Source organism: Chanodichthys erythropterus, chromosome 22, assembly GCF_024489055.1.
Source record: "Chanodichthys erythropterus isolate Z2021 chromosome 22, ASM2448905v1, whole genome shotgun sequence".
Lineage (NCBI taxonomy): Eukaryota > Metazoa > Chordata > Actinopteri > Cypriniformes > Xenocyprididae > Chanodichthys > Chanodichthys erythropterus.
The window spans coordinates 34583877-34611585 of NC_090242.1; the positions used below are offsets into that span (position 1 = coordinate 34583877).

Consider the following 27709-nt stretch of genomic DNA (forward strand, 5'->3'; position numbering starts at 1 on the left):
TTATGTATTTGTGTCTTTATTTTTAACAGAAATGCACAAAGTTCTCCTAGTGAAATGAAGAGCAGCAGGGAAACACATCAGGAGAAACGAGAGATGGATGTGCGGATGAGAACAGCGCTTGGCCACAAAGAAAAACACCCAAAAATGGAAGCAAAGTGTTGGTTTCATTCAGCCAACAGGGAGCTCTAAACCTCAACACACACACATTCATGTGTGTAAAACTAACACTAATGTCACAGAATCTGTTTTTACTTTTCAGCATGTGTGTGCGAAGGTCGTTCCTCATGCGTTCCGTTCAGGGGTCATGAAAGGTCAGACAGGCTTTAGATTCCACACGAGAGAAACATTAACAGCAAGCGTCTGTGATTGACAGCTGTATTTACTATCAGACGTGAGTGGATCCAGGAGGACCGACTTTATTTTGATGAAACACCTGTACCCATAGCAACCCGGGATATTTATATTTTTAACGTGAATGTTTTTTAACTCAGGTTATCCAACGACTGACGTTACTCTGTAAAACTGCAGTTAAATGACACCAATAGTAGGTGCAAATGTTTCTTTAGCACATTTTTAGCCAAGCAAGCACTCAGTGGTGATACTTTTCATTCAGCCTGGAGAAAGAAAAACAGCTCTAACAAAGAATGCATGTAAATCATATGCACAGTTACACAACAGGCAGATAGTTGTCCACTATGTAGTGCACTATGGTTGATGTATTCTGAACATTCAGGGTTGGGAATCAAAAAATTGGATACTTAAAGGTTAGTTCGCTCATTAGTTCACTTCAGAATTCAAATTTCCTGATCATTTACTCACTCCCATGTAATCCAAGATGTTTGTCATTTGAAAAGAAATTCATTTGTTCTCGACTGAAGAAAAAAAAAGACAAACTTCTCAGATGACATGGAGGTTAGTAAATTATCAGGAAATTTTAATTCTGAAGTGAATGAATCCATTAAGGCCAGGAATTGGATACTTATAAAATTAATTATTAAAATTAATATAAAATTAAAATTTAGATTCTGCTTATCGGTTCCTCTGTGTGCATTTTAGTGTGGTTTTAAACCAATCAATCGCAAGAAGATGTGAAAGAGAACTCAATTCAGCACTCAAGTTTCACTCGCCGCCTCTCAGATAGTGTGTAAATACTGAATTGAGATTTTTTCACATCATCTTGTGCTTGAACAGACAAATACACACAAAACTGTGTCAAAATATCCTCGTAAACACAGTCGTTATGTCTTAAGTGAACGTAAACAGTTGAGAAAGAAAACGCATGTGTATCAGTATATTGGATCCATACAACTCTTAAAGTGACAGCAGCCTAATAAACCTGCAGCTGTCTGTGTTAATAATGTTAATCAAAGAACAAAAGAAAGAATATAGCTGCGAGCAGCGATGGCGGGCCCAAGCCCGGTGGCACCGCCACCCCGGTGGCTTCAGGGCAACTGTGCACAGCGGGCAATAGGCACTTAAAATGGTTAAACATCAAAGGACTATGTCAAATTCACTCCACATTTACTGCACTACAAGGTGCCGCTATAGAGCCCCTCCTCCCTGCCCATTTTCAAAGGATTACATGTGCCAAGTTTTAACATTATTCTGATGAATTTTGAAGCAAATCAGGTAAAAATAAGAGGGTGATCTCAATGTATGCTGAAAGTGACACATTTTCTGCTTCCAGTTGGTGGCGCTATGACTTTGAATCACAATAGTCAAATCCATGTGATCAGCCTCGTACAACGAAGACTAAGCCAAAGTTTCATCAAAATCAATTAATGTATGCAGAAGTTATAACACTTTGTTTCCCTTTTCTTGCCATAAATTCGTTGCCTCGCCACGGCCAAACCGTTTGAGATATCCAAAATCCGTTTGCAATTAAACAACTTCAATGTGTTAGCAACAAGTTAAAAAAGCTTGGTGTAAATTGGATAAACCCTGTAGGAGTAGTAGTATAAAATTCATAGCCTGTTTTTTCAAAAAATTAACATTCAAACAAAAATAGCCGACTTCCTGTTGGTTGGAGCTAATGAATGTAAATTAGAAAATTGTCCAGCTTGATGAGAACAATATGTGTACCGAGTTTGGTGACTGTAGGAAAAACTAACCCCCACTTTTGACAAAAGGTGGCGCTACTGAGCCCCTTCACCACGCCCATTTCTATGGCTTTGTCCATGTCTACTGGTTGACAATATTGATGTGTGTGTCGAGTTTCATGCAATTTGAAGCATGTTAAGAGCCTCAAAAACACTCAAGAATATTATTACAGTTTGACCTGTTGCCATGGCAACAATATTTCAAATATCAAAAATCCTGTCATAGGTCTACATCTGCTGTGTATTGACATTACACTGATGAAGTTTGAAGCAAATCAGGTAAAAATAAGAGGGTGATCTCAAAGCATTTTAAAAGTGATACACTTCTTGCTGCCATTTGGTGGCGCTATAACTTTGACTCACAATAGTTACATCCATGTGATCAGACTACTACAACCAACACACTCCTGAAGTTTCATAAACATCAATCAATGTATGCAGAAGTTATAACACATTTCCTGTTTCCCTTTTCTCGCCATAAATTCGTTGCCTCGCCACGGCCAAACCGTTTGAGATATCCAAAATCCGTTTGCAATTAAACAACTTCAATGTGTTCGCAACAAGTTAAAAAAAGCTTGGTGTAAATTGGATAAACCCTGTAGGAGTAGTAGTATAAAATTCATAGCCTGTTTTTTCAAAAAATTAACATTCAAACCAAAATAGCTGACTTCCTGTTGGTCGGAGCTAATGAATGTAAATTAGAAAATTGTCCGGCTTGATGAGAATAATATGTGTACCGAGTTTGGTGACTGTAGGAAAAACTAACCCCCCCACTTTTGTCAAAAGGTGGCGCTACTGAGCCCCTCCACCACGCCCATTTCTATGGCTTTGTCCATGTCTACTGGTTGACAATATTGATGTGTGTGTCGAGTTTCATGCAATTTGAAGCATGTTAAGAGCCTCAAAAACACTCAAGAATATTATTACAGTTTGACCTGTTGCCATGGCAACAATATTTCAAATATCAAAAATCCTGTCATAGGTCTACATCTGCTGTGTATTGACATTACACTGATGAAGTTTGAAGCAAATCAGGTAAAAATAAGAGGGTGATCTCAAAACATTTCAAAAAGTGATACACTTCCTGCTGCCAGTTGGTGGCGCTATAACTTTGACTCACAATAGTCACATCCATGTGATCAGACTCCTATAACGAACACACTCGTGAAGTTTCATAAAGATCAATATATGTATTAAGACGTTATAACACATTTCCTGTTTCCTTTTTCTCGCCATAAATTCGTTGCCTCGCCACGGCCAAACCGTTCGAGATATCAAAAATCCCCTGGCAATTTTTAATCATCAGTGTCTTGACTTCATGCTGACCGAGTTTGGTGGCGATCGGATTAATCGTCTAGGAGGAGTATATCAAATTCCAGAGCATGCGTTTTTCAAACAACCCTTAATAGCTGACTTCCTGTTGGCGTGGCGATTAACTTAGAGCGCGAAAGTTGTTCGGCCCGATGAGGTCTATATGTGTACCGAGTTTCATACTAATACGTGCAAGCATGTTTAATATATGGACCAAATTTTCAGACTTTTTTCAAGGGGGCGCTGTCGAGCCCCCCTGCCACGCCCGGGTACCAGCCTCTCCGGCGTCCTAATGGCCGCGGATTCCAATGTGTGTGCCAATTTTCAAGAGTTTTTGAGCATGTTAAGGCCCCCAAAAAGCCCCGGAAGACGGAAAAAAAAAAATAAATAAATAAAAAAAAAAATATATATATATAGCTGCGAGCAGCGATGGCGGGCCCAAGCCCGGTGGCACCGCCACCCCGGTGGCTTCAGGGCAACTGTGCACAGCGGGCAATAGGCACTTAAAACGGTTAAACATCAAAGGACTATGTCAAATTCACTCCACATTTACTGCACTACAAGGTGCCGTTATAGAGCCCCTCCTCCCTGCCCATTTTCAAAGGATTACATGTGCCAAGTTTTAACATTATTCTGATGAATTTTGAAGCAAATCAGGTAAAAATAAGAGGGTGATCTCAATGTATGCTGAAAGTGACACATTTTCTGCTTCCAGTTGGTGGCGCTATGACTTTGAATCACAATAGTCAAATCCATGTGATCAGCCTTGTACAACGAAGACTAAGCCAAAGTTTCATCAAAATCAATTAATGTATGCAGAAGTTATAACACTTTGTTTCCCTTTTCTTGCCATAAATTTGTTGCCTCGCCACGGCCAAACCGTTTGAGATATCCAAAATCCGTTTGCAATTAAACAACTTCAATGTGTTAGCAACAAGTTAAAAAAAGCTTGGTGTAAATTGGATAAACCCTGTAGGAGTAGTAGTATAAAATTCATAGCCTGTTTTTTCAAAAAATTAACATTCAAACCAAAATAGCTGACTTCCTGTTGGTCGGAGCTAATGAATGTAAATTAGAAAATTGTCCGGCTTGATGAGAATAATATGTGTACCGAGTTTGGTGACTGTAGGAAAAACTAACCCCCCCACTTTTGTCAAAAGGTGGCGCTACTGAGCCCCTCCACCACGCCCATTTCTATGGCTTTGTCCATGTCTACTGGTTGACAATATTGATGTGTGTGTCGAGTTTCATGCAATTTGAAGCATGTTAAGAGCCTCAAAAACACTCAAGAATATTATTACAGTTTGACCTGTTGCCATGGCAACAATATTTCAAATATCAAAAATCCTGTCATAGGTCTACATCTGCTGTGTATTGACATTACACTGATGAAGTTTGAAGCAAATCAGGTAAAAATAAGAGGGTGATCTCAAAGCATTTTAAAAGTGATACACTTCTTGCTGCCATTTGGTGGCGCTATAACTTTGACTCACAATAGTTACATCCATGTGATCAGACTACTACAACCAACACACTCCTGAAGTTTCATAAACATCAATCAATGTATGCAGAAGTTATAACACATTTCCTGTTTCCCTTTTCTCGCCATAAATTCGTTGCCTCGCCACGGCCAAACCGTTTGAGATATCCAAAATCCGTTTGCAATTAAACAACTTCAATGTGTTCGCAACAAGTTAAAAAAGCTTGGTGTAAATTGGATAAACCCTGTAGGAGTAGTAGTATAAAATTCATAGCCTGTTTTTTCAAAAAAATTAACATTCAAACCAAAATAGCTGACTTCCTGTTGGTCGGAGCTAATGAATGTAAATTAGAAAATTGTCCGGCTTGATGAGAATAATATGTGTACCGAGTTTGGTGACTGTAGGAAAAACTAACCCCCACTTTTGTCAAAAGGTGGCGCTACTGAGCCCCTCCACCACGCCCATTTCTATGGCTTTGTCCATGTCTACTGGTTGACAATATTGATGTGTGTGTCGAGTTTCATGCAATTTGAAGCATGTTAAGAGCCTCAAAAACACTCAAGAATATTATTACAGTTTGACCTGTTGCCATGGCAACAATATTTCAAATATCAAAAATCCTGTCATAGGTCTACATCTGCTGTGTATTGACATTACACTGATGAAGTTTGAAGCAAATCAGGTAAAAATAAGAGGGTGATCTCAAAACATTTCAAAAAGTGATACACTTCCTGCTGCCAGTTGGTGGCGCTATAACTTTGACTCACAATAGTCACATCCATGTGATCAGACTCCTATAACGAACACACTCGTGAAGTTTCATAAAGATCAATATATGTATTAAGACGTTATAACACATTTCCTGTTTCCTTTTTCTCGCCATAAATTCGTTGCCTCGCCACGGCCAAACCGTTCGAGATATCAAAAATCCCCTGGCAATTTTTAATCATCAGTGTCTTGACTTCATGCTGACCGAGTTTGGTGGCGATCGGATTAATCGTCTAGGAGGAGTATATCAAATTCCAGAGCATGCGTTTTTCAAACAACCCTTAATAGCTGACTTCCTGTTGGCGTGGCGATTAACTTAGAGCGCGAAAGTTGTTCGGCCCGATGAGGTCTATATGTGTACCGAGTTTCATACTAATACGTGCAAGCATGTTTAATATATGGACCAAATTTTCAGACTTTTTTCAAGGGGGCGCTGTCGAGCCCCCCTGCCACGCCCGGGTACCAGCCTCTCCGGCGTCCTAATGGCCGCGGATTCCAATGTGTGTGCCAATTTTCAAGAGTTTTTGAGCATGTTAAGGCCCCCAAAAACCCCCGCAAGCCGTAAAAAAAAAAAAAAAAAAAAAAAAAAAAATAATAATAATAATAATAATAATCCTTAGAAGAACAAGAGGGCCCTGCGCGAATTTTCGCTTGGGCCCTAATAATCCTTAGAAGAACAAGAGGGCCCTGCGCGAATTTTCGCTTGGGCCCTAAAAATCACTCAATGATCTTGACTGAATAACTTTTGTAACTTTAATAAGGATTGATTTCAATGTCTGAACTTTGTTCAGTTGTATTTGTGCTATTGCTAATTTGCTTATTTGTTTTTATTGTATTACTGTCTGTATACTTGCCTTTAATGATGTTTGAAATTTATATGAGTCTAGTTTATTAGTTGGTTGCTCTTTAGGCTGTTGATTTTTGTTCATGGTATTCAGCTGCAGCAGAATGTTTGACAAAAAGAATAATTACGGAATAAATACGTATTATATTGAAATTGAAACTGGGAATCAGGGAAATTCAAATGATCCCCAACCCTAGCTGTGAGTCGAGATCTGAATTCAACACACTTACACAAAGAACATGTTATTTCCTGTCCTATGAGACAATCAACATACATGTGAAAACAGAGCAGCAGATCTCACTGAGCATGTGCAAATAAATAATGCTTATTAAATCATGAAGACAAAAGACATTTCAGTCTGGACATTCTGCATCATATTTTCAACCTGATGTAATATTTGCAACATGCATTTTCTCTCAAGCTGCTTTGGAACGATGTGTAATGTTTAAAGCGCTGCACAAATAAACATGAATTCAACCTCAATCACCACAAAAAACTCCTTTACTGTCATCATGTAGCTCTGTTGTGAACTGTAACAGAAAAAAAGAGCAGCACTATCGCGCTAATCATCATCATATTTCATATCTGTGTGTGTCTGTGTTTGACAAGTGAACCCAACACTAATAAACCACATAGATTCAGTGTCACAGCACATCAACGTCTATTTTTAAATTATTCATTTGACCCAAAAAATCATCAGACGTGAAGACACACATTACCAGAAGATCATGAGCGGAGCTCTAAAACTCTCTTAGTCATGGTAAAATCACAGCTGATCATTGATTACTCAACACTGACGACAGCAACATGATTAAAGACATGTTTATACAAGATTCAACCCATGTGCCAACTCACAGTGTGTCCAAACTAGAACACATACAACAATATCCAAAAGAACAAATGATGAGCTGATCGAGGCCTTTACTGATTGGAACGAGACTCAGGAAGCCCATACATGTACATACCACTAAAGAACAGTCATAAGCTGCTTTTGTTCAGTAATGACGTTACATGAACTGAGGCTCAGATCTGTGCCGCCACACAATGAACTCAAAGCGTGTGCTGAAAAAACAGATCATTTGATCACTAATAACCCCAATTGCCCGATATTTTAGGTCAAAACTGCAAATGTGCAGACAACACCTGAAAAGATAATTATGACTGTTTTCAAACACTCTGTCATTGGTCAGTCAAACAAACAGATAGCCAATCGTGTGAGTTTAGGGCGGGGCTAAGTCAGAAAATGACAAGTCTGGCCGCTCAAATAAACAGATCAGCGTTGTGAAAGTGACTCTGAACCAGTGTTGCCAAGTCATTGGGCTACTTTAACAGTGTTGCTGCTGGTTGTTTGTCATGTCCGCAGGTTGAAGCGACCCCAATAATGTGATATTTAGCCCCTAGAATGCGAATTTTACCTGGGGAACCCAGCCAAAAAAATGCTTATTTCACCCCCAGAGCACGATTTTTAAATGCCATGAAATGTGATTGGGTTAGTTTTGAGTAGCAACTGGGCAAATTTTGTTTTGAAAACCTGGCAACCCTGCTCTGAACACCATAAACTTGACCATCTTAATGTTTGTGATGGTTATTGTTCACTTACACTCTAGTCCTCATCTTACAGGTTCCTTCACAGAACAGATAATATATATTCCACAGTGTTACACAACACACACAAACACTGATAATGCATTGCACCAGCTCTTGTGTAATAAGTGTGAATCTATGTGAATACATATCTGCTGCTGCTTTACATCTCAATGAGTTTAAATGAGTTATAAAGACGGGCTGGGTTTATATATATAAAAAAAACCCGAACCGATATTGATTCTTAAATCCCAAGAATCGATTAGTCTAGTCTGTTTTCAGTTGATGAATGAGCAGAATATGTAGCTCCTCCCATCCAAGAAATTGCAATAATCTTTGTGCTTTGTTTCTTTTGATATGAAGCAAAGTCTCAGATTTCAAATGACGTCCATCTTATTATGAGATTCAAAAAAATAAACAGTTTTGGCGCTGTTTAATGTGGCGTGACAGATCGCTTTAGCACCTCAGTTAAAGAGAAGCATGTGATCATCCTCTCCTCCGCTTTAATACCAGTTACAGCGAAATAAACGTGCATGAACATATGAAGGTATGTTAAAATATACAGTACAACTTACTGAAATCCGTATCATGTCTCGAGTAATCGCTCAGTGTTTCAACCTCGGAAAGACGTCAATAAAACAGCTTCAATGTCACGTAACGTCACATTTACCTCAGAAAAACATATTCAGTGACCATAAACTCATTAGTCAGCTAGAAAAATGAACTCTAGAAAGTAACATTCTGATAAATCTAGCTATGCACGGTTACATATTCATTATAATTTTGAATGTTGGCATGCTCCAAAGCAGAATTTTGAAAATCGGCCCATATAGATATTGTTGAAAAGTCTTTATTTTGTTTTTTTTTGGTGCACAAAAAATATTAACTCACATGAACTGATTTAAATATGTTTTAGTACCTTTATGGATCTTGAGAGTTTGAATGGCTTTGCTCTCAATAGAGGCCTCACTGAGCCATCAGATTTCATCAAAAATATCTTAATTTGTGTTCTTAAGATGAACAAAGGTCTTACAGCTGTAGAACAACATGAGGGCGAGAAATTAATGACATTATTTTCATTTTTGGGTGAACTAACCCTTTAAAAGGGACAGTTCACCCAAAAATGTCGTTTCAAACCTGTATGACTTGGTTCGTTTTTGCTGTGGAACATTAAAAAAAAAGATATTTTTGAGTAATTAAAATTAAAAAAGTTATTGGGGTTCAATGTTCTTTGGTTCCCAATGTTCTTCAAACGTTTTATGTTCCACAGCAGAAAGAAAGAAAGGCATGCACAGTAAATGTTAACAGAAAGATGATTTTCGGGTGAACAATCCTTTTAATTCCTGTTGCAGGTGTTGTTGGTGACAGGAAATACAGCAGCAGAAGCACTTCAGTGTTAAAGACGCTGTGAGACGAGACGGCAGCGTGTGTGCAAACGTGTTGAGGCCGATCGCTTTGATATGCATGACCTCAGCACTACTGACGACGAGTGTGTGTGTGTGTGTGAGTGAGTGAAGGTGGAGTCACACAGCTGGAGAGGAAGAGTTTGTTTTAAACACACACACATTCCTGACACATTCCGTTCTTTCCCGGGATCGTCTGAGAAACTCTACACACTCAGTACGGAACAACGAGGCATTAAATGGCAGGAAGTGCATGGGGGGCCACTTCCATTGGGGTGGGAAGTATAAAGGATCACCTGGAAGTATTTTCCCAGGGTTATCAGTCAAAATCTATCCATCTATAATTTTAGTCTGCACAGTCTGTATTATAGTAATACTAACTTACACAGGAACTGAAGACAGAACAATGCTCATTGTATGGAAATACGACAGACTGAAAGATAAAAACAACAACACGCTCGACAAATACACAAAAAGCTATAAGAGTCAGAGTTTGATAGGACTATATTCACTATACAACACAAAATAAAGTGTCCTTCTGCTTTTACAGAACAATTTCTACATTATAAGTGATTACATTTCATAAAATATACATAATAAAAGCTCAAATTAGGGAGTGTCAATCAAAAGCAGATCTGGTCAGAGGCCAAACTCTCTGATTTCTCTGGGTATAAAAATAACAGTCTGTCTCCTGAACACTTATGCACTCGCGACCTGTGAACACTCAAATAAACCTTTAGGACAGTGTTTCTAGACAGACAGTCTGGGCTCTTCAGGACACAAAGGTGAGAGTCTCTGACATCAAACATCGCCTCACACTCTAAAACATAATGTGATGGCTCAGCAACACAACAGTTTGCATCAATTTTTTTGAGTTATGACAACTGAGTGAATTTATGTTCAACCAACATGCTACATTGAGTTAGAGGAACTTAATTTGTAGCATAAACATTTAAGTTGATTACTCAAAAACATTAAAAGTTCATAGCACATGCTAACATAACTTGTTTAATATGTATATTTAATGAACAAGTAAGATATTACTTGTCACTAGCATTAGAGCAGTCATTGTTTATAGTCAATAGAGTTTACCTTCATGTATCTACTCTTCAGCACAATGGTAGCACTTCAACATTACAAAATCTCTTTTAAATATCAAACATAACAGCATTAAACACTAACAGGTCTTTTCTTTCACTTAAAAACACATAAAATACACTTAATTTCAACAATTATTCTCCTTATCCAGTCCTAATGCAAATCATGCCAAGAACTAGAAATTAGAACTAGAAGTTATCAAGAGAATTTTATTAAGTTACTACAACCTAATTTTTTAAAAAGTCAAATTAACGCAGAAATGTGAGTTTAAATTATAGACGATATTAAGTTGGTGTAGCGAACAACATTATTATTATGTCAAGAGAACTTAAAATAATGTTTGCAATTTAAAAGATTTAATTTAATAATATAACAATACATTAGAATTTTTAACTTGCAAGCATGCATTTATTTTAGTTGTGGTAACAGGACCTCTGTATTACTTTAAGAGTGAACACATGTGAGAGTCTCCAGAGTCGAGCGCAAACAAACTGGATGGATGCGCTTTCTTCAGCTCATACTCGTGAACCCTGTTCACTGCTGTTTTAAAACTCAGATGCGTCAGGATATTTATTCAAATAACTCAGATTGTGTTCATCAGAAAGAAGAAAGTCATATACACTACGATGGCTTGAGGGTGAGTAAAGCTTGGGCTAATTTTCAAAGTGAACTAATCCTTTCAACTGTAACTGAAAACTGAAACGAGATGTTGTGAACTCTGGGGGAATTTCTGCACTTTAACCATTGGTCAACAACACTCAAACCTTCTGAGATCTGATGTGAAAATCACATACACTCAAAAAAAACAAATCCTGCCATAATGTGTTATCATTTGCATCTATTTGATTTTATTCAAATACTAATTTTTCACAATGCATTTATCCAAACTCCTTTAAATCAGCATAATTTGTGAAAACATTACATTTAATCAGTTAAAAAGCATGAATGTGGTTTAAATGTGACCAACAGGAAAGACTCAGTTCAAATGTATGAGATGATTGGTTTAATAAATCAGTTGGGTGATAAATATATAAACCTGTTTATTGTGCATTATTACTATTACATAAATCTAGCACAAACATTTTGATTACCAGCACTTTAAGTACTAAATCAAACAACTAATATAGCCCTACCAGACTCTCTAGTACTCTAGATGGAGTTGATAAACGTTACTCATTAATAAACCCTTCTCAGGTTCAAACCTTCAGGTCATCAGGCCTGAACCTTAACCACTAAGCCACATCATCCATTATGCATACATGAACTCAAAGCGCTGATCATGTGGTTGTGTGTCAGTTCATTTTAATGCTCAAACTAGGGCTGCACGATTAATCGCATGCTATTCTCACGCGCATTTCGTCAGTAAAGCCGGTTCCCTGATTACCGCTAAATCGCCATCACCTGCTTTCAAATGAAGCGGCATTTAATAGACAGAGCCGTAGATCACTGAAAAGCCACACAATATCGCGTTCATATCGCAGATGAATCGCCTGCGATAATGAACGCGATATTGCGTGGCTTGTCTGTGAACTACGGCTCTGTCTATTAAAAGGCGCTCCGTTTAAAAACAGGTGATGGCGATTTAGCGGTAATCAGGGAACCGGCTTTACTGACGAAATGCGCGTGAGAATAGCATGCAATTAATCGTGCAGCCCTAGCTCAAACCTACAAGTATCAGCAACCACAGCACCCAATATTAGACCATTAATGCGGTTACTGAGACTAATATTTTTGACCTTGAGGAACCAGACGATGTTCATTGGTGGCAGGAATTAATGCATTATGGACTAAAACTCACAACCTTTGTGTAACCAGCTGAGATTGTTTACTAGGACTGGGTAAAAAAAATTACGATTTCTCGATTTTAATTGATTCTCATTTTTACGAACCGATATTGATTTCTTAAATCCCAAGAATCGATTAGTCTAGTCTGTTTTCAGTTGAGCAGAATATGTAGCGCCTCCCATCCAGTAAATCGCAATAATCTTTGTGCTTTGTTTCTTTTGATATGAAGCAAAGTCTCAGATTTCAAATGACGTCCATCTTATTATGAGATTCAAAAAATAAATACCGTTTTGGCGCTGTTTAATGTGGCGTGACAGATCTCTTTAGCGCCTCAGTTAAAGAGAAGCATGTGATCATCCTCTCCTCCGCTTTAATACCAGTTACAGCGAAATAAACGTGCATGAACATCTGAAGGTATGTTAAAATATACAGTACAACTTACTGAAATCCGTATCATGTCACGTGTAATCGCTCAATCTGTGTTTCAACCTCGGAAAGATGTCAAAAAAACAGCTTTAATGTCACGTGACGTCACATTTACCTCAGAAAAACATATTCAGTGACCATAAACTCATTAGTCAGCTAGAAAAATGATATGAAATGATAAATATAGCGATGCTCTGTTACATATTCATTATAATTTTTAATGTCATGTCATGACAGCCCTGATTTAAATGTTTATTTTAAAAAAAAACAAAACAATTGGAGTAGAAATGTGATTATGTAATTCTAAACTTTATTTATAATAAAAACATAATTGAGTGTAATTTAAGAGTTTGTATATAAATAAGTTAATTTAACCTTCAATATTATTAAAGTAGTACCAGCTGACTCTCATGTGTAGTTTACAGCATTAGTTGAGAGATTTTTTTTCCTCTAGAAAATTCGCCATGTACTGAAACTGAAATACATCCAAAATAATCGACATCGAATTGAATTTGTAATCGAATCGAAAGCATGTAAATAGTAATCGAATCGTAAAAATTGTGTCAGTACCCAGCCCTATCGTTCACCACTATGCCACACCACCCAGAACTACTCAGAGCCCTGATCTATGGACAGTGTTTACGTTTTTACCCTGCTGAATCTGATTCACATGAATCACCCCTTTGGGATTTGAACCTATACACACTTCAAATGAACAGACCGGATGCTTAACCACTAACCCACAGCTCTCCATATGTGAGCAATTAAACACAATAAACCATCTGAAAACAGATGCTCATGATTCCTCAAAGGGTTTGAACCTGCAACCATTGGGTTAAAGTCTACATTAGATGAAGCGTTGACAGTTCTTAAGTCTTAAACCACTAAACCACTGGATAACTCTACTAAACCCTGTAGGATTAACTGGATCGCTGAAATACCATCCAGCATTTAAACCCTTAACCCACTGGTATAAAGTCTATTTAAATTCTATTACCCTACTAAACCCGATTCCTATGAAGTGATTGTGAATTTTAACCTTTGGGACGGGTCTCCAGCCCTGATCATTTACCACTAAGCCACATCACACATCATTTTAATACCTTAACAAGTTAGATGTTCATTTTGTTTAAATCTAAAACCTTTAGTTTAGCAGCTCTGATCTTTAACCACTAAGCCACACCGGATCTGGGGAGTTTTGACATTTACGGGATTCAAACCTACAACATGTAATGCCTCAAACCACTGGTTATGTATGGGTTCGTGGTGTTTCTTACCCTGCTGAACCAGATGCTGATCTGGGTCTCGGACAGCACGGCCAGGTAGAACCGTTGCGCGCTGGGCTCGATCAGAAAGGGCCGTTCGCCGCTCCGGAGCGGGCAGAGGAGCCTCCGCGGCCAGCCGCTCAGAAAATACATCACGATCCGGTTCTGACCCAAATCACTGCGACACCGGGACGGACAGACTCCCTCCAGCGGCCTCCATGCACCAGAACCAAACTACACTTCGACACGGACTCAGTCAGGGATCATATCGGCTGGATATGGTGTCGGTTCGGATGATCTGAGTCCAAATTCCGCTGTATTTGTTAGTGCAATCGAGAATGTGTACAAGAAAACCCTGTAAAGGAGCCGCAGAAGCAGAACCGGGTCTCAGCTCGGTGTCGCGGGGTTCTGCGGTTCTCAGTACGCGACTGGATCGCTGGACTCAATATTCCAAAGGGAAGTTTTGGATCCGAATTTGTCCCATGAATCCTCCACCGTCGCCATCTTTAGTCTCTTATTTATCCCCGATCTGCTCGGTGCTTCTGAACGCCTCAGAGCCGTAACGGCGTTTAACTCGCGCGGTCATGACCGTTACTGCCGGCAGGGGGCGCGACGCGGCCTATAATACATTGAGTTTAACGAAAGACGCGTTTAAAACGCCAAAGGCGGGAATATTTTTAAACTTAATACAAAAAAAAAAAAAAAATTGTAATACATGATTATAAAAGCATAATTAAAATGTTACTGTTTATTACGATCGTATCTCTGTCAGTTGCAATTAATAAATTTAATTTATTTTTCAGCTAGATGCGTTTTTTTATATAGATTTATAAAGAACAATCGTTTTAATTAAGCAAATATTTACTTACAAACTCAGAATTCACTCCTGATTAAAGACTGTTTTGTATTTATATTCACAAACACGGCCGGAAATGGTTCTCAACACAAGTGTCTCGCGCGCTCTGGGTCTCCGTCGATTTCTGATATTCATGACGCATCCGAACATGTTGGCGTAATACGTCAGTTCCTCAGAACGCGTTCAGCTCGATTTTCGGGCTCCGGCGCCTCCTGCTGGTGAGACTGAGTAGTGCGCCTGTCCACGTTACTAATAAAAAAAAAAATATATATATATATATGAATATATATATATATATATATATATATATATATATATATATATATATATATATATATATATATATATATATATATATATATATAATTCAATTCAATTTAATACATAAAAGAATAATAATAATATAAAAAAACATTTTTATAATAGAAGAAAATAATATTAAATATTATAACATAACTTAAACTTATATATACACTACCAGTCAAAAGTTTGGAACCACTAAGATTTTTAATGTTTTTAAAAGAAGTTTCGTCTGCTCTCCAAGGCTGCATTTATTTAATTAAAAATACAGTAAAAACAGTAATATTGTGAAATATTTTTAGAATGTCAGAACTGTTTTCGGTTTTAATATATTTTATAATGTAATTTATTCCTGTGATCAAAGCTGAATGTTCAGCATCATTACTCCAGTCTTCAGTGTCACATGATCCTTCAGAAATCATTCTGATATGATCATTTGCTGCTCAAGAAACATTTATTGTGTATTTCAGGATTCTTTGATGAATAGAAAGTTCAAAAGAACTGACCCCAAACTTTTGAACGGTAGTGAGTAGTTACAAAAGCTTTGTATTTCAGATAAATGCTGTTCTTTTGAACTTTCTATTCATCAAAGAATCCTGAAAAAAAAAAACTTAAAACAGTTTTCAACATTGATAATAGTCATAAATGTTTCTTGAGCATCAAATCATCATATCAGAATGATTTCTGAAGGATCATGTGACACTGAAGACTGGAGTAATGATGCTGAAAATTCAGCTTTGATCACAGGATATAAATTACTTTATAAAATATATTCAAACAGAAAATTTGATAACAGATATTTTAAATTGTAATAATATTTCACAATATTACTGTTTTTACTGTATTTTTAAATAAATAACTGCAGCCTTGGTGGGCAGAAGACTTCTTTTAAAAACATTTAAAATCTTACCGTGTCCAAACTTTTGACTGGTAGTGTGTTACATTGCTATACTAAATAGTTAAAATTTATTTTAATAAAATTAAAATGCTGAAAATGTGATTCTTTTTTGAGATGATCCCTGAGAAACATAAAAAATGTAGATTTTACTCATCTTAGGCATTGATAAAAACAAGGCATTTTAGTACCACACATCAGTACATTATGATGAAGATCCATCATTGAACACCAGCCACAGTTAAAATAATTCAATATTTATTTTAAATGAAGTCTTATAAGTTATACAGAACTTTTGCAGTCAATCTGAGGAGATAAAAAATGAACACAGCTGTATAATGGAATGATAAAAACAATTACCTTCATTTTTATTAAACATTATTAAATTATATTTAATGTTTCTGACAGGAGCGGTGTGTGTGTGTGTTCATATATTAGTTACTATAGCAGAGGTACATTTAAAGCTGGAATTTACATTTTAAATGATATCTACATGACTAAAATCTCATTCAGAAGAAAATTGCAGAGGCATGCGATCTGTCAGTCAGCTTTTTTATCGGCCACCGTCTTCGGTCCGTTGGCTGTGGATCCGTTCGCCGTTCCATTACATTCATCCTGAGGAAAAGAGGATGAACAGAATGAAGGACAGTGAATGATTACTAATATAATATCAAACATGACATGTAGATTGATTTAGCAGTTTTAAACACCAAAAAGATGTGTGAAACGCAAAAGGAAAATCCTACTTTTTTTGTTTCACAAACTTTAATGTTGGATAGAGTGAAGGAGTGACTTACAGCGCTGTGTTTCTGCGGCGTCTCCTTCACGGCTGCTTTGGTCCAGAAGCGGTTGATGAAGGGAGAGATGAAGGGATAGATGATGGGCTCCAGGAAGCGCTTGTACACCCACAGCAGCACAGGAATCACGATGCAGGGAATGCAAACCATATCTGACAGCCAACTGAAGAATATTCATATTTCAGAACATACAGGAAACAGTCACATGATGTTCGATTTGAAATGCAGGAACTGATGTCCTGTCTATTATTCCATGAACAGACAGATGTTTGTCTATCTATCTATCTATCTATCTATTGTTAGGATTATTTAGTATGCTCTCTCTCTCTCTCTCTCTCTCTCTCTATAAAAAGTATTAGACTATTTTAGACGTATACTATGGATATATATATATATATGGATATATATATATATGGATATATATATATGGATATATATATATAAACCATAGTATACGTCTAAAATAGTCTAATACTTTATATATATATATATATATATATTATAAGTTATATATTTATTTATATTATATTTTTATTATATAAATACCGTAGTATACGTCTAAAACTTCCATACTGGTAGTACTATGGATATTTACATGTATTTTAAACATTATGATGTTTACAAATGCTCGTATCAGTCTGTTAGCTCGATGATAACTGCTATCTTTCTGTTTATAGTCATAAATCTGTTCTATAAAGAAACATGCACACTTCATTCTTATGTACTCATCATACATAAGAGCAGAAGATCATATATTTAATATAAAACTACACTAAAAGCAGTAAATGTGTGTAAAACTCACCTTGTTGTGCGGGAGCTGAGCTAATATGTTGTAATGCCGAATGACGCTGAGTTTGTGAAGTCTGTGTCGCTGCTGCTACTACTGCCACCCAGCGGCGGGGAGGAGCAACAACACAAACAAACCTCACAGTGAAAAGGGCGCATCTAGAAAAAAAACTCAGTAATGATGTCCTGAAAACCCGTTTTAAACTTAACTTAAACTTTTTTAAGCTTTTGAGGTCCATAAAGGTACTACACGAGCTCGGATCTCCTAACAAACGGCTAAATTGCTGAAATCACGTGACTTTGGCGCTCCGAGTTTCTGATTTGATTCGGAAAGCTCCGAAGAAGTGTTTTGAAATCAGCCCATCACTATATTGTTGAAAAGTCGTTATTTTGTTTTGTTTTTTGGCGCACAAAAATATTCTTGTGGCTTTATAATATTAATATTGAACCACTGAACTCACATGAACTCATTTAAATATGTTTTTAGTACATTAATGGATCTTGAGAGAGGAAATGTCATTGCTGTGAATGCAGGCCTCACTGAGCCATCAGATTTAATCAAAAAATATCTTAATTTGTGTTCTGAAGATGAATGAATGCCTTACAGGTGTGGAACGACATGAGGGTGAGTAATTAATGACATTAATTTCATTTTTGGGTGAACTAACCCTTTAATTATCATCGCAAAGACAATAATTAGCAAGTTTCATATATAGTCTTTGGCTGGTGTGGCTAAATAAAGTCATTATAAAGTGCTGCCATTGAAGTCTAGCATTTCTATTTTAGGTCTCTGGGATATATATGAATTGCATAATGACTTTTAACTTATCATTTTAATAATTAAATAATTTTGGGATAGCATGTCACAATTTCGACTTTCTATGTCATATTTTTTTATTATTATCATGTGGCAAACTGGCTTCTATAGATACATGTGCATTACATACATTTACATTAATTTAATTGTAATCCAAAGGATTGAGTTTTTAGGTTACCATTAATGTAACTAAGATAGATTAGTTTAAAAAATAAAGCTATATCAGATGGACAATTCAAAAAAGGTGGAGTTATTATGAAAACACATGGGTACAAAATAAAATACAAAACATATGCTTTTCAGAAAGTTTTTTAATTGTATTTTCTTATAAATCCACAGGAAAAAAGGCATCATTTATATACAAAACTGTACAATTATTTGTGCAGTCTGAATATAGAAATTAACAGCTGGACAGATGCAGAAGACAAGAAACAGTCTGTGTTCATCGGTCGAAGGCCACTGAGTTTTATAGTTTATACACTGATCAAGGCAAGATCTGCGTCATTTAACACCTGAAAGGCTGAAAAGACACGAAATGCATTACATTCACACTGAAGCGCAAAGATTCAGTCTCAACTCAGATACAGACACTATCATTTGAGCTCAGGCACAAATATGAGATTTTTTCCATTGACGTCCAAGCGAATCAAACGCATCAAGTGCAATATTTTTGATTGAACTCATTCATATTTGGCACATCAGTACAATAACAAAGAAATCATGAAACTCAAATAAAATGGCTCAGAGATCGAAACCAGTGACCATCTCAAAAAACAGTGCGTTAAACGTGCAGCTTCAGAACTACATTTAATGTGGTGTTTTTAGTGCAATGTGATAATACACACCTTCAGTTAGGGTTAGAGGTTATTATGTTATGATTTTACACCAAAGCATCTAGTTGACAGAAAGCTAGTAACATTAAAATGTAACATATCAAAACACCCATGTGATCATCTCCGCTAAACATTGAAATATACAGATTGAACCTTTTAAAATACTTATTTTCATATTTCAGAAAAGATTCTGAAATATTAGTTCAGTAACACTATGCAATCTCATTGCAATCCTGCTCTGTCTAATAATACTTACATATCTTCATTTCAAAACAATGAACCTTGAAATCATCTAAAATAATCAGACATTCGTCTGTGTTCAGTGTTTGAGGATCAAAGTTAACATTTGCAGAAGTGAGTCGGCTGAAATGACTACAGACGTTAGATTATATATTCCCCAACAGGACAAACTGAATTCAAATCAATACCAGATCATTAAACCTTAACTTTAGTATTTGACACTTATAAAATCATCTTTAAGAAGGCACAGTAATGTGATGTCGCCTGTTCAATGAAATAAAATGAAGCAAAATGAATAAAAGAAACATTTCCAACAAAGGCACAGCAGGTTCAGTCACGTATGGCTTGTTCTGTGTGAACCGACCATTTGGTAACAAATATAAAGTTGCTTTTGTTTGGCCTTAAAAAGTTATGAAACTCAGTCAATATAGTGTTTGATTCTTAAAGGTGCTGTAAGTGATTTCAGGAGCTTTACAGACTTAAACTGCACACACCCTCTATGCCAAACCCCGCCCACTAAATCACACATACCCTGTCAAATCCCGCCCACTAAACATAAGCTGTGCCAAACCCCGCCCACTAAAGCACACACGCCCTCTATGCCCAACCCCGCCCACTAAAACACACATGCATGTGTCAAACTCCACCAACTAACAGACATGACCATAATCAAACCCCACCCACTTAGACATGCCCAGTCAAACCCCACCCATTTACAGACAAACCCTCTGTCAAACTCCACCCATTTACAGACACACCCTCTGTCAAACCCCACCCACTCACAGACACGCCCATTTACAGACACACCCTCAGTCAAAACCCACCCACTCAGACACACCCAGTCAAACCCCACCCATTTACAGACACACCCTCTGTCAAACCCCACCCACTCACAGACACGCCCATTTACAGACACACCCTCAGTCAAACCCCGCCCACTAACAGACGCGTTCGTCATCGGCTGTGGCTGGATGCAACGGATCCGAGAGAGTTTCCGCTGAAAGCGGAAACATGAAGTCGGACACTTTCTGCTTCCTGTAGTGAAGCTCGCGCTGCGTTTGCATACTTTATCACAGCTTAAGTACAACAAAAATGTATTATGTTATGAATATATTTATGTTAAAACCGTATAATCCAAATGGATGGAAATGTGATATGCAATTCAAATACATAAATCTTAAATTTAGGCCTCAATATTGGTTTTGTGTGTGTAACTATGTGACCTGTGGAGCACAAAGTACAGAGCGAGAGCAGTGTGTGAGTGTGTGTGTGTGAGTGATACTCCTAAAAATCACTTACAGCAGATTCAATGTTGCTCAAAGTGTTTAAATATGTAACTACACAGATGCCGAATGACCCTGAACTGTGTGTGTACAGAGACTCTCTACAGTCGTTCATCAAGATGCCTGTTTCTAAACGGCTTTAGTCCTGAGGAAGAGCCAGTGTGTGAATCATGACGACCGTCATTTACTGACACACACCGCTCTACAAACTACTGATAGTGCTTGTTAGACAGCATCTGTGACCATGCACACACACACACACACACACACACACACACACACACACACACACACACAGGGTAGTTTAAGACTTGTCCACGGGCGTCATGCCGATATACGTTCCATTTTTCTCATCTTGATCGTCCGCTTTGGCGCTCACAGGAGCGTACGACGTGTCTTTCTTTGCAGATGGCTAAAAAGAAGAAAGAAAAGACAGATTTAGTATCTGTGCATGTTATCAGCCTAAAACAGACTTTATTCAAGGTCAGAAGCACAAACACTTGAGTGCACTCGAGTAGGGCATGTTTTAAAGCAGTTGCAAGCATCATGTGATTAACCACTGGAGGAGATTCAGTTCAAGCTGAAGTAAGTTAAGCCTGTTTCACACATCTCTGAGTACACATGTGAATACATGAACGTACTGGCTTTTGAGTCTGACCCAGGAGAGGACCAAATCCTGGTCTTTATTTTAGTTTGGATTTATTTGTGTCATATTTTGATGTTTTGTGAAGCACTAGTTGTATCACAGTTTGTGATTTAAATATTTTTTTTAATATTTGTTAAATACAGTTTAAGGATCTACATAAATACAGTTATATGTTCTCATTTATTGTCTACATTTATTGAAATTAAGTCATAATTTCATTATAATATAATACTGTTTTGATCTGCAATGGTTTTTATTTACTATTTTCATAAACTGAGTTTAAGTGGTTTTAATACAATCCACCTAAAATCACACTGACTCGCAAACATCATTATAATCATTCATTACAATAATAGAAAATTGAACCTTAAAACATACAAAATTATGCATCGTTCATGGAGTGTTTTTTCTTCTTAAACGTTTAAGTTGGATGTCGTCTAATGTTTTCTAAACGTTACCAACTACTTATTTCAGATCGTTCAGAGAACATTCAAAAGTAACATTCCCATAATCAAGTGCAAAATAATAAAACAAATGTTCCCTTAATGTTTTCTCTAACATTCACATAACCAAGATGCACTATCATAAATGTGCATTATAAATAAATAAACTCAAACTCTAAATGTTAAAGTAGTTACTGGGATTGAACCAATAACCAAATAACATGAGGAGGCTGATCCCATTTACATCCAAATGCTAGTTAATCTAACTAAAGTTTGTCCAAAGTTTGAATCATCTGCATTCAGCCGGAGTTACTGAATATAAAGAGTTCATGTCCTTTAATCAAGTATTATATGTAGCTTTATATATTACCAAAGATTGTAGATGCATACAGTAGTGCATTTCTACATGTTTTCTGTTTGTTTTAATTATTTTTGTCTGTGCATTTCCCAGACGCTTTTATTCCAAGCAACTTGCATTGCATTTAAGGTTTACATTCATTTCCTGGGAATCGAACCCATGACTTTCCCAGCTAATAGGGAACATTCTCCGAACGTTCTGACAAGGTTCTATCAAAGTTATAAACCAACGTTCATCCAGTAACATAAATAGAATGTTCATTTTAACTTAACTTGTCTTTGATAATGTTCTCAAAACATTAGCACAAAAAGATTATTATACATCGTTCATGGAACGACATTTGTCCGACGTTTTTTAAATGTTACTACTGGTTTCAAAACGTTCAGAGAACATTCAAAAGTAACGTTCCCATAATATCTGAAGCATGATTAATGTTTCTTATCGTTTGCATAATCAAGAAAAAACATTTTTAAAACATTTTTGAACATTCAGAAATAGCATTTTAATGGGAATATTAGCAAAACGTTCTTAGAACAGATTTTTGTTATCTGGGTTAATGCTAGCTGCACCATGATCTACTGTTTGAGCAACAGGAAAGCTACGGGAGTTCAGCATGTGACACAAACTCATGATATGATTATTCATTTCCGTATGCACCACAGACGTGAGATGTGTGAAACAGACCTGAACTAGTAGTGTTAATTATGAAATGGTTAATGAGTGTGTGAACTTACAGGAGCAAAGCAGAAAGCCTCAGTGAAATCAAAATGCTTCACTTCAGTCTAAATAAAAGCAGATCAGCACAACATGGTGTTCATTTGCTCAGGTTAGACCTACAATGTTAATAAGCAAAGATAGCACAGCATTGAATCGATCTGGACAGCAGCATGCGGCGGTTAGACACTTCAGGAAAGCGTGTGATTGTGTTATGACAGGAAACTGTGTCAAACAGATACATAAACCACATTCTGAACAACAGCAGAGTTTGGATGAAACCTCGACTCCACTAGAAACAAGCCTTAGTCATTTAAAGCCGTTAAACTACAGCCACGTCAACATATTAAAAAGGTAGTTAGAGATGCTGACCAAAAAAATGCTGCTTACTAAACTGAAGCTACTGAATGGTGCAACGTCTTTTTAAATAGTTCAAACAATATAACTAATATCTGTCATCCGAGTAAGGCAAGGTTCTCTCGAACGTTCTTTCAGTAACGTTAATAGAACGTTTGTTAGTAATCTGGACTTGAATTACAAAAACATCCTAACTTAGTATCATATCCTACCTAGTAACTCTGTTTAAGTTAAGAATTAAGAAATAAAGTTTCTGTAAAACAGACTCTGGTCTTTAATAACATTTTGAGCACAAAAATTATTTATACATTGTTTATGGAACACTTCTTAAAGTGTTTAAGTGTTTAAGTTAATGTTTTTTAAACATTACCAGCTGCTTATTTCAGATTGTTCATAGAACATTAAAAGTAACATTCTCATGATCTTTGCAAAATGATAAAATAGGATGTTTCCTTAATCCTGAAACACATTTCTTGGGTCTTTAGCGACCTGGGACGTCATTTACTACCCACTTCTTCATTCATTTTTTAAAGTTAGACATCAACCTTCTTAGTATTCCTCAATGTGTTCATTATAAACAATATAACAAGAAAAAAATGATAAAGAATGTCTGTTTTCAATTTTGTTTGTAAAAAGTGTATTGGGTTGCTAGTGACCCAATGTATGTAATAGTGTTACTTTTTCTGCATAACAATAATTGAATCTCTAATGTCTCAATCAGTGCAATTCACCTTTATTCCTCAGGGTGGCAGTGTCTGATACACAATGATGTTGTGATGTTTCACTCATAATTACCAGACATAAAACAAAAGAATATATCAGCAAAACCTGAAATGGCTTAGCGATTTACTGCAGAGCAAGTACTGTACGCAATCAAATATTAGTGTCACGTGAAGGTGGATCTGGTGAAGAAGTTGTCAGTGACCAAAATATTAATTTAGAAGGAGCTGAAAAACATACTTTTGAGAATACTGGTTGAGATGGCGAATATAAGCCAGATACTGAATGTACAGGGGAAATGAACTCTGACGTGGACAGTCATGATGGTAAAAATCATCTGCTCAAATTTAACCCTTTCAAAGTTCCAAAAGGTAACGAAATATGCTTTATTTTATACTTTTGTAATTGTTATAAAATATCAGTAGAGTTTTATAATATTGTAGCAGTTAGAGTTAGAGAGTTAGAGAGCCATCCATGTTAGATATAGATACGGGTCGCTACAGAGCCGAGTATGTAATAATGATTGGCGAAACATTCATGCATTTAAGGGTTAATGTTTCTTCAAACGTTTACATAACCAATAATTGTTTTTAAACATGAAGAGAGTTTTATACTATTGGGCAGTTAGAGAGCCATCCGTGTTAGATATAGATATGGGTCACTACAGACCCGAGTATGTAATAATGATTGGCGAAACACTCATGCATTTAAGGGTTAAAATTTCTTCGAACGGATATATAACCATGATTTTTTTTAAACGTCAAGAGAGATTTATACTATTGTGGATATTAGAGAGCCATCCGTGTTAGATATAGATCTGGTCTACTAAAGACTTGAATACATAATAATGATTGACGAAACATTCATATATTCAAGGGTTAATGTTTCTTCGAACGTTTACATAACCAAGAATTTTTGAACATTCAGACATTGTTCTTTGAACATACTTTTGTTTAGCTGACTTCAACACAGTGATTTTCTCAAACTCCACACTTCTTTTCTTTTCTTTTTTCTCCTGTACTGCAGTGACCATGTGAATGAGAATATTGATTCATAAAGGTCGACGTGGAAGAATAGCGTTCTGTTTCCAGAAAAGACACATATTCGCGGAAAGGTTTGGCACATAAATTAGTGTCACATGACACAGCTTTAGTTCGTGTGAACTGCACTTACGGCCAATGTCACGTATTTGTGATTCATTGCAAACTTTGGTGGGAAAGTGAAGAACAAGCTGGGGAATGATAGTGATTCTGCTGCTTTCACACGTCATTACCTTGTTTTTATGGAAGCGATAGGCGAGGATGATGGCGACCGAGAGCAGGATGACTCCCAGAGTGGCGAGGATGAGAGGGAAATGAGAGACTAGAGTCACGATCAGCAGCAGCTTGTGAATCCTCGCGGCCGAAGCGTCGTCAATCACCACCGACTGCAAAAGTAAACATATTTAATAGTAGATTCGACTGTAATGGCCGATTAAATCATCCTACTGACTCTCACCTCGTTCAGGAACACAATGGGGAAAATGGTGCCGTTGAGATTCCTTGTCAAACTGAGGAAACAAAGAAAAACCTTCAAGTATTAAACTATATAAACACACACGCCTGTTTATCAGCACGCCATGATTAAATAGATCAAACAGGAAGACATTACTCACGGAAAGCCGGTTACTCTGTCAAGATGGATGTTGATCTGGGCTCTTTTCATGGCACGAACAGGCATTCCCATAGTCTGACACAGGAGAAGAAGTCAAGATCCGAGTCAGATTGCAGTTAGCAAATTAATTGTACAGTAAAAAACAATTCCGGCAGGAAAAAATACATTAAAGAAAGAGTCACGGATCATGAAAAGTCCTCCAGAGCTCCTAAACTCTGGAATAGCCTTCCTGATAGAGACACACCTCTTTAGCCCACAATCCACATAATGATTCTGATAAACATACTACACTTATATTGAAATAGTACAAATGAAATAGTACAAATACACAATTATCCTTTGCCTAAAATGTTTTGAACAGCAGACATGCAAATTATTCTCGTTCTGCTTCCCTCCCAGCTATTTCTGAAAGTTCTCAAAAAACATTTTTGTGAAAATTAAGAGAACATTCCATTTTTTTGGTTCTTCAAACATTATGGGTATCATTACTTTTGAATGTTCTGAAACACATATTAACATTTAAAAACTAAAATGTTTGAGGAAAAACACTCCATAAATGATGTATAAATATGTTTCTGTGCTAATGCTTTGAGAACATAAAACATTATTGCCTAACATGTTTGTTGTGTCTGTTTAACTGAATACATGAAGTAAACTAACTTCATAACATGAATTAGTGATGTCAAATTGATCAATTGCATTTAGTTTGTAAATATAATATGTGTGTGTATATTACACACACTGTATATTAGATGTGATTAATCACGATGAATCGATTTGACAGCACTAATATATATGGATGTTAAATTGACACACTCATTTCTGACTGATAACAGAATACTTCCTAAACTGTAACACTGAATCAGCATTTTCTGTAAGTGCTATACAAATCAAATTGAATTGAACTGAGAATCAGTTTGAAAGTGTGTGATCAAGGGTGAGTGGATCTTAAGGCTGACTGTGGATCAGCTGCTGTCACTTACAGGGTTCAGATCCAGAAAGGTTTGATGATGCTCGTGGACCGGAGAAATACCGTCGATGGCATTGGCATACTTCTTATCGCCCAGATGAAAGTGAGGGAAAGATACGACTACAGGAGCACCTGTGACGCACATGCCAACAACATCGTGAAGCTCACACAACCTGCGTTTACATTCATGCATTTGTCCAAAGTGACATACATGGCATTCATGGCATACATTTGACCGTTCACCCAAAATCAAAAGACAAAACATAAGAAATTATATTTCTCAAGTTTTTATGATATATTATATGCAGGGCCTAAAATTAACACTCACCGAATGTGAGTAAAGATTAGCGTTGGTGAGTATATTAAACGGTGTCAATCGCCTGTTGGCCGGTAAATTTTTATGACTTTTAACCGTGCAATGTTGTGAAAACATGAACATAAACAAATGCGAACGACGCTCAGGACAGTTTACAGGCCAGCGCTGCGTCATCACAAAAGTTTAAGCCTTGGCAATTTAAATATTCAAGCGTAAGAAGATGCGAAAGGGAACTCAATTTGTTACTCGCGCGCACATCCAAAACAGGCACGCGAATACAGAATCGAGATCTCTTCGACGTCGTCTTGTACTTGAAAGGATAAATTCACACAAAACTGTGTTAAAAAATGCCAGTCTCAGCGAGCATCCTAGTAAACACAGTCGATTACGGCTTAAGAAGTGAATGTAAACAGTAGACAAAGACAATGCATGTGTATGTCTTAAAGTGACAGCAGCCTAATATTTCTGCTGCTGTCTGTGTTTTTAATGTTAATGAAACAACAAAGGACAAAGAAAAATGATTCACTGCTCTTGACTGAATAACTTTTGTAATATTAATAAGGATTAATCTGTTTAATTTATTCAGTGAAGAAAATCCGGTGTTATTTTACATTTGATAACTTTATTCAATGTCTCTAACTGAAAACTATCATTATTTGTC

General features: G+C 36.8%; 3 protein-coding genes across 5 annotated transcripts in view; all 3 read right to left on the reverse strand.

Moving 5' to 3' along the window:
- The window catches only part of ric1 (RIC1 homolog, RAB6A GEF complex partner 1), a 49950-nt gene extending 35244 nt beyond the window's left edge, over nucleotides 1–14706 (reverse strand). For 2 of the 3 annotated variants that reach the window (XM_067376528.1, XM_067376527.1), the window contains exon 1: nucleotides 14077–14706. In XM_067376528.1, coding sequence (XP_067232629.1) covers nucleotides 14077–14217 — 141 coding nt within the window. In that variant the 5' untranslated portion in view covers nucleotides 14218–14706. The remainder of the gene's footprint in view (nucleotides 1–14076) is intronic. The other variant, XM_067376526.1, reaches the window with a different exon arrangement.
- A 1666-nt stretch (nucleotides 14707–16372) lies between these two features.
- On the reverse strand, nucleotides 16373–17798 carry LOC137012552 (UPF0729 protein C18orf32 homolog). Its single transcript, XM_067375846.1, has 3 exons — nucleotides 17715–17798; nucleotides 16913–17075; nucleotides 16373–16730 (listed from the first exon to the last, which is right to left on the reverse strand). The coding sequence occupies exons 2-3, from the start codon at nucleotides 17060–17062 to the stop codon at nucleotides 16656–16658; spliced, it is 225 nt and encodes a 74-aa protein (XP_067231947.1). The 5' UTR covers nucleotides 17063–17075; nucleotides 17715–17798; the 3' UTR covers nucleotides 16373–16655.
- A 991-nt stretch (nucleotides 17799–18789) lies between these two features.
- The window catches only part of scarb2b (scavenger receptor class B, member 2b), a 32578-nt gene continuing 23658 nt past the window's right edge, over nucleotides 18790–27709 (reverse strand). The window contains exons 8-12 of the mRNA XM_067375841.1: nucleotides 26746–26864; nucleotides 25764–25837; nucleotides 25607–25658; nucleotides 25383–25535; nucleotides 18790–21283 (exon numbers count right to left, since the gene is read on the reverse strand). Of these exons, the coding sequence (XP_067231942.1) occupies nucleotides 21176–21283; nucleotides 25383–25535; nucleotides 25607–25658; nucleotides 25764–25837; nucleotides 26746–26864 (506 nt within the window). The 3' untranslated portion in view covers nucleotides 18790–21175. The remainder of the gene's footprint in view (nucleotides 21284–25382; nucleotides 25536–25606; nucleotides 25659–25763; nucleotides 25838–26745; nucleotides 26865–27709) is intronic.

Excerpts from the sequence above, each read along its gene's own strand:
- LOC137012552 (XM_067375846.1), bottom strand. The coding sequence starts at position 17,062 with ATGGTTTGCATTCCCTGCATCGTGATTCCTGTGCTGCTGTGGGTGTAC. Across the intron at positions 16,731-16,912 it reads CGCCGCAGAAACACAGCGCT|GATGAATGTAATGGAACGGC; the intron begins GTAAGTCACTCC and ends TCTTTTCCTCAG.